The sequence below is a fragment of the Microtus ochrogaster genome, chromosome 4 (genome assembly GCF_000317375.1).
Source record: "Microtus ochrogaster isolate Prairie Vole_2 chromosome 4, MicOch1.0, whole genome shotgun sequence".
NCBI lineage: Eukaryota > Metazoa > Chordata > Mammalia > Rodentia > Cricetidae > Microtus > Microtus ochrogaster.
This window is the reverse complement of record NC_022011.1, coordinates 5,660,155-5,666,472: the sequence shown is the minus strand read 5'-3', so window position 1 is coordinate 5,666,472 and position 6,318 is coordinate 5,660,155. Positions and strand designations below refer to the sequence as shown.

Here is a 6,318-nt window from a genome sequence, read left to right as displayed (position 1 = left end):
TAAAAGGGTTATATTTTATTATCGTTGCAAAGTGCTTAGGTCCACGTTGAGTATGAGCCAAGGGCAGGGAAGTTTCGTGCATCCTGATCGCAACAGTATTTACAGCACCTTGATTGACATCTAGACCTCAGAAGGTCCAGGTACTTAGGGTAAGTTGTAGGAAGTCCTATTTTGGGATGGAAAGACAAGGACATCTACACTGTCTCCATCAAAGAATTTATGGTAGAATCCTCAGTGACGGAGCCCCTGAGGCTCCTTGCCTGGCTCCTGGGAAGGCCGTCGGTTCTGCTCCAGCAGCGAGGCAAAGTGGGGCGAGGGTTGGGGGTGTTCGTATGCTCTCCGAGTCCAGTGCATGGGAAGTAGTCAGCAATAGCAACAGCAGCAGTAAAAAGACCTCAACAGCCACCGGTGGGGTCCAAACCCTGGCTGAACTGCTGATTGACTGCCCTTCCCACTGTACCAGACCTAGGCCAAGCCTAGCAGATCCTCTGCAAGACTGGTGAGCTCGTTCTCCTCCAGCGCCTCCACCAGGCGCTGCAGCGTGGCACGACGGCCCTCGGCTTGTATGAAGCGGCTCAGCAGCTGGAAGGCCTGCTCGTATAGCCCATCTCGCTCGTACTCATAGGCCAGCGCGTCGAGGGCAGGATCCCTCAGTGCTCGACAGCTACTCTGCAGCGAGCGCCCCACCCTGCGCCATTTGAGACCCACTGAGCGCGCGAACGTCTGCTGGTCTTGCAGATTCAGTGGCCGGTTCACTGCGGAGAAAAGTGAGAAGAGGTGGGTGAGCACCGGTTCCCTGGAGCCGACACCCTTCCGCACCTCCCTGCGGATCCCTGGGCCCAGCCATCCAACCTCCCCGCTTCTGCTGGTGAACCTCACCTATGGGCTGACCATGGAACAGAAAAGTATGGCAGGCCGCCGGCAGTGACTTCTCCTCGGCCAGAGAGGGAACTGGGGACTTTGAAGCGGCTGAATCAACCTGTAAGGCTTCACTCGAGTCAGTGCGGTCGCACGTCAGTTTGCGAAACTCATCCTCCAGTTCTGCGAGTTCCTCATCCCGGAGCCGGTCCGGCTGCGCAAAGGGATGCACAGTAAGTGCGGCTTTTGGCCACAAATCCCCTCCCATCCCATCCTAACTCCATATGACAGCACCTTCTGGGCTAAAATGTAATTTAAACACCGCTCCTCGTCGGTCAGCAAAGGGTCCAGCTGCTCTGCCCCAGCACGCAACTCCAGTTCCAACCGCACCGCTTCCTGGGCAAGTGCCGGGGCCATGCACCTCTGCAGCGCGGTGCGCAGCGCCCCCTCGCGGTAGGCTTGAAGGAACCGGCCGCACAGCAGGCGCCCGGAGAACCGCAATTGCACGACGAGCTGCGGGTCGCTGCAGTGGATCTTGAGTATCTGCAGTACATCAGGACTGTCCGCACTCTCTGCAGAAGCGAGCAGTCAGGCCACCAGCTGTTCCCAAACAGGACTTTTCTCCAAGCAACCAGAACAGGAGGCTAAACCCATACATAGCCAGACCATTCTCCCGACCCTCAACCAGCTACAGCCTCCTGTGGTCTGGACAGGTACGGGGAAGGGTTTGAGCGAAGAGCGCGGCAGTGAGAGAGGAAAAGAAGACAGAAAAGTGCAGTTAGAAGCAAAGAGTGAACTGGTTGATCTGAAGTGGAAATGGATGTACGGCAAAGGTGCCTTAGAAGAGCAACAGGTATATCTAGATAGACACAGACAGTGTACAAATGTCTACACTCAAGGACACATGTGCAGGAAGCAAAGACTGCAGACCCCACACAGCCAGGGGTGCTCCCTCTCTCCTGATACCTCTTCCAACCCCACACCAAAATGACCTTTTTCCTGAAGGTGTCTGAGCCGAAACCCACAAAGAAAGTGGGGCCTCAAACCCAGTTCTGCTCACAAAGTCCCAGAGTCCTTTCTACGCCTGTCCAGCCACACACCTGAAAACGCAGTCTGCAGCGCCTTGTATATTGCCGCCTTCTTCTGGGGATCTGTGTAGGCTTCAGACAGAACCACCTTGTCCAGGGAGGACTCCAGAAACAGGTATGCACTGCCCACCCACTCTTCATGCCCATTCTGCCCCGCTGCCATCTCGCCTCCTAGAGATGCAAACAGATTATCTCCAGACTTAGAAACAAATATCCAGTCTCAGGTGGCTCAACTTTTGGCTCTGCTCACAATCCTGCCCAGGCCGACCCAGACTCGAACCCAGGATTGTCCCTCCACCACCTGCGACTCTAGGGTCACAGGACAGAGTGACAGAGGTGGGCCCTGCAGCAGGCCCCAGGGCAGTAGGTCCCTTTCACCAAAGCTGACAAAAGACATCTTCCTTCTGGATGGTCAGATTCACATCTTAGCTTTGTCTGCAGATTAACCTTAAATTCCTCAAACCCTTTCAGATGCAAAGTACCACGTAGGTTCCCACTCTAGCCACTCAGTTTTCACTGCCTAGACCCAAGTATGGATGTAAGAAGGCTGACCAGTACACATCCCACTCAGCGTCCATCAAAACCCAGTCAAGACTTGATATAAGGCTCAACTCTGCATCCCTGGTTGGACCACTAAGGAAGTGGCACTAATTTCCCTAGCTTTAGGGTTGAATTGGAGGGAAGAAATGGGTCTCTTTGCTTACTGTTTAGAAAGGACCTATCTGAGGTAAGGAGGGCACCTACATGGAAAGAAATAAGGCCAAGAGATGAGAACATATGCATGTAGTATGTGTGTGTGTGAGGGGGAGGGTCTGGCTACATATCCCTGCCTGGTCTAGAACTCACCATGTAGCCTATGTTGCCCTCTAATTCAGAGAAATCTGCCTCCAAGTACTGGAATTAAAGGCATTAGCACCATGCCTGACAGGGCAAACACTCTTATTTTTTAATAAGAATTATTACATGCACACCTGGTGCTCATGGGGGCCAGAAAAGATCAGAGACTGGAGTTACAGATGGTCGTGAGCCACTGTGTGGGTGCTGGGACTCTAATCTGGTTCCTCTGGAAGAGCAGTCAGTGCTCTTAACTGTTGAGCTATGTCTTGCATCTCAGGACATACACTTTTCTTTAAGATGTATTTGTTTTTATTTGCATTTGGGTTTTGCTTGTATGTATGTCTGTGTGAGGGTGTCAGGTCCCCTGGAACCGGAGTTACAATCAGTTCTGAGTTGCCATGTGGGTACTGGGATTTGAACCCGGGTCCTCTGGAAGAACAACCAGTGCTCTTAACCACTGAGCCATCTCTCTAGCCCTCTCAACATACACTCCCTTTTTTTGTTTGTTTGTTTTTTGTTGTTTAAGACAGGGTTTCTGTAGGTAACAGTCTTGGCTGTCCTGGAATTTGCTTTGTAGACCAGGCTGGTCTCGAACTCACTGAGATCCACCTGCGTCTGCGGCCCAAGTGCTGGGATTAAAGGTGTGTGCCACTCTCTTAACCATGGATCCAACTATCTCTGAGACCATCCTGGACTGCTCAGTTATGTAAGTTTGTTATAAAGCTCTTGATTTCTTCAGCTGTTCCTAAACAGATTCCCCAATTGTTCACAGAGAGACAGCTCCCTTGCTCAATGCTGGGATCTCTTCCATCCATCCTCTATCAAAATCCCGCTTCTAAACCACTAACAAGTGTCAAGATTAAGAAAGCCCCTGGGCAGGGCATCATACACACCTTGCCAAAAGAAATAATTAATTGGCGATGGCCGTATCTGAGTCTTGGCATAGGGGATGCAATTTTTGAAACCCCTCCTCATAGAAAACATACTAATACATATATAGTTACTAAAACAGCATGAAGATTATTGTTTATTTCCGGGCAGGTTGGGCGGTGATTTTAATTTTCTTTGTATTTTATATATCTATTCTATTTTGTATATATATAATAGACATGTTTCATTAGTTGGGGCCAGGCAGTGGTGGCACATGCCTTTAATCCCAGCACTCGGGAGGCAGAAGCAGATGGATCTCTGTGAGTTCAAGGCCAGCCTGGGCTACAAAGTGAATTTCAGAGCCATTACACAGAGAAACCTTGTCTCAAAAAGAAAAAAAAAGAGTTGGGGCATAGTGGGACATGCCTTTAATCCCAGCATTTAGGAGGCAGAGGCCAGCCTGGTCTACATAGTGAGGCCCTGGCTCAAAAAGACAGGAAAAGAAAAAAAAAATAGGAGTAGGTCTGGAGATATATATAGTTCGGTGATAAAGTGCTTGCCTAGCATGTGCAAGGCCCAGGACAAAAAAGAAAAAAAATAATAAAAAGACAGTGAAAGGAGCTTGCTATGATGGCTTCCTGCCTGTAATCCCAGCACTTAGGGGCCAGAGGCAGGAAGATCAGCCAGCCTATATTACAAAGCAAGACCCCAGTCACTTCCATACTTGGGGTTGAACCCTGGGCCTGTGTATTCTAACCAAATTCTCAGCCACCAAGCTACACCCCAGCACATAAAGGTCTTTCTTTAAAAGTAATGAAGGACGGCCTGGCAAGGGTGGCACACACTTTTAATCCCAGAGGCTGAGTTTGAGGCCAGTCTGGTCTACAGAGCGAGTTCCAGGACAACCGAGGCTACACAGAGAAACCCTGTCTTGGGGGTCAGGGGAAGCGGCGAAGACGCAATTTAAAAAAACCTTCCCACCACGTGTCTTTCCATGAATGCCCTCCAATCACTGCCAGGTTTCTAGGCTGGGTCCTGGGACACCAATACTAATTTAAGAACAAATGCCCCCATTAACGCGTAAGATTCCCAGGGCAAGCCCACTTCCGATTAGGTGGACAGGCCTGGCGCCCAATTCAAGAACTGAAAGTTTGAAATTCCCAGACCATCAGGACACGCCCCCTGCTTGGCTGCACCGAACGCGTCCTGGCAGAGGGAGGTTCCCAGACTCCTCGCTACCCCGCCTTCAAGCTGGGGGTTCGCACACGCCGGGGGTCAGGCAGAAAGGGGGCTCTCAGAAGCGTTCCGGGCCAGCCTTGCAGCCAGATCCTCTCTCCTGCAGGGCCTTGACACCCAGTTAGTTGGGACTAGAAACCAACGAAGGTGGAGGTCCGAAGTCCCTCGCGCCTCCCACTGAAGCAGCCCACCAGGCCGCTGCCACCAGCTGGCCAGCAACTGCGTGTCACCCCCGTGCGGTGCCCACCCTCGGGAGCCAGATCTCTCTCTGCTCCGGCGGCACCAAGGGAGCCCACCCACTCTCCGCACTAACCTGGCCGCCGCACACTCGCCGGGCTCCGCTGCGCGCGGCTTCCGGGTGTGCGCAAAGACGCAGGGGCGGCGCCCCAGCCCGAGCCGCCGGGTCAGCCCGCGTGTCCCGCCTTCTCCGCTCAGGGCCTCTCCTTCCTGCCCCGCTGTCCTCCGTGGCCAGTCCCCTGCCTCAGGGCAAAGCCCACCTAGTCTGCTGAGCAGGTAAGATAACGACACCCAAGGTGAGATGGCAGGACGAACTGCCCACTGGTCATGACTTTAGCGGATTGAGGTTTTTGAGGCCGAAGGGCCCCAGAGTGAGAGCTGCCAAATTTAAGTCAGTTCCTCGGGTTCGATCAGAGGGCGTCTCCTCGAGATAAGAATTTTCTGGCGCCCCCTAGGAATCTGGTTCGGTGATCTTAATCTCTGCTACACTTTAGCACTTAAAGTGGGATGCCGTGATTCCAGAACAAGCCTGGCCCGGAATCTCCGAAACTCTAGAGTATACTTGGGGCAAATTCCACGAGAAACCGTACGCTTGGAAGACGTGGGGAAATTAAATGGCAAGTGGCGTGGACCCCCAGCACCTTGAAACAAAGCTGGTAGCTTCGAAGAGAACTCACAGCTCCCAACAACGCCCACCTCCTTCTGAAAGCTGATCTCTGGAGAAGCTTCAGAGTTCCAGCCGAACCTTAAATAGCTAGCGAGAACCAGGGCTGCGCAAGGGTCAGGGCTGTAACTTGAATAAAAACCCTGAAAGAGCAGTCGGCTCCAGAGCAGCAAGCTTTTCCCCCCCGCGGGTCTGTCACCGAAAGCAGCGGGAAGTCTGTGCCTGGGGGTGGAGACAGAGCAAAGGAACCTCCCTTTCTAGGCTGCAAGAACACCATCATTTCCTGATTGGCGTGTGACCTCAAACAAAACAAAACAAAACAAAACAAAAAACCGCTTCACTAAGATTCACGCCTGATTAACCCGGCAGTCACTTTCTAGTGGAAGGGCTGGGATGGGACAAGATTCCACAACTTGAAACCTAGGGAGTCAAGTAAAGCTTGTTCAGCAGGAAGAGGCAGGCGGATCTCTGTGAGTTCGAGACCAGCCTGGTCTACAAGAGCTAGTTCCAAAAAAAAAAAAAAAAAAA

The 6,318-nt window shown here is 52.2% G+C and overlaps 2 protein-coding genes across 2 annotated transcripts in view; one reads left to right on the top strand and one right to left on the bottom strand.

Annotated features, from left to right (window-relative positions):
- Positions 1–5,266, bottom strand: Tradd (TNFRSF1A associated via death domain). Its single transcript, XM_005345493.3, has 5 exons — positions 5,203–5,266; positions 1,959–2,117; positions 1,153–1,430; positions 880–1,072; positions 1–755 (listed from the first exon to the last, which is right to left on the bottom strand). Exons 2-5 carry the CDS (start codon positions 2,107–2,109, stop codon positions 466–468), a joined length of 912 nt encoding a protein of 303 aa, XP_005345550.1. The 5' UTR covers positions 2,110–2,117; positions 5,203–5,266; the 3' UTR covers positions 1–465.
- The window catches only part of Fbxl8 (F-box and leucine rich repeat protein 8), a 6,971-nt gene continuing 4,098 nt past the window's right edge, over positions 3,446–6,318 (top strand). The window contains exons 1-2 of the mRNA XM_005345516.2: positions 3,446–3,489; positions 5,076–5,402. Of these exons, the coding sequence (XP_005345573.1) occupies positions 3,446–3,489; positions 5,076–5,402 (371 nt within the window). The remainder of the gene's footprint in view (positions 3,490–5,075; positions 5,403–6,318) is intronic.

Bases quoted from the DNA above. Each gene is read 5' to 3' on its own strand.
- Tradd (XM_005345493.3), bottom strand. From the start codon at position 2,109: ATGGCAGCGGGGCAGAATGGGCATGAAGAGTGGGTGGGCAGTGCATAC. The intron at 1,431-1,958 runs GTGTGTGGCTGG...TCGCTTCTGCAG, and splicing joins GCTGCAGACTGCGTTTTCAG to AGAGTGCGGACAGTCCTGAT. The intron at 756-879 runs GTGAGGTTCACC...TTTTCTCCGCAG, and splicing joins GTTCCATGGTCAGCCCATAG to TGAACCGGCCACTGAATCTG.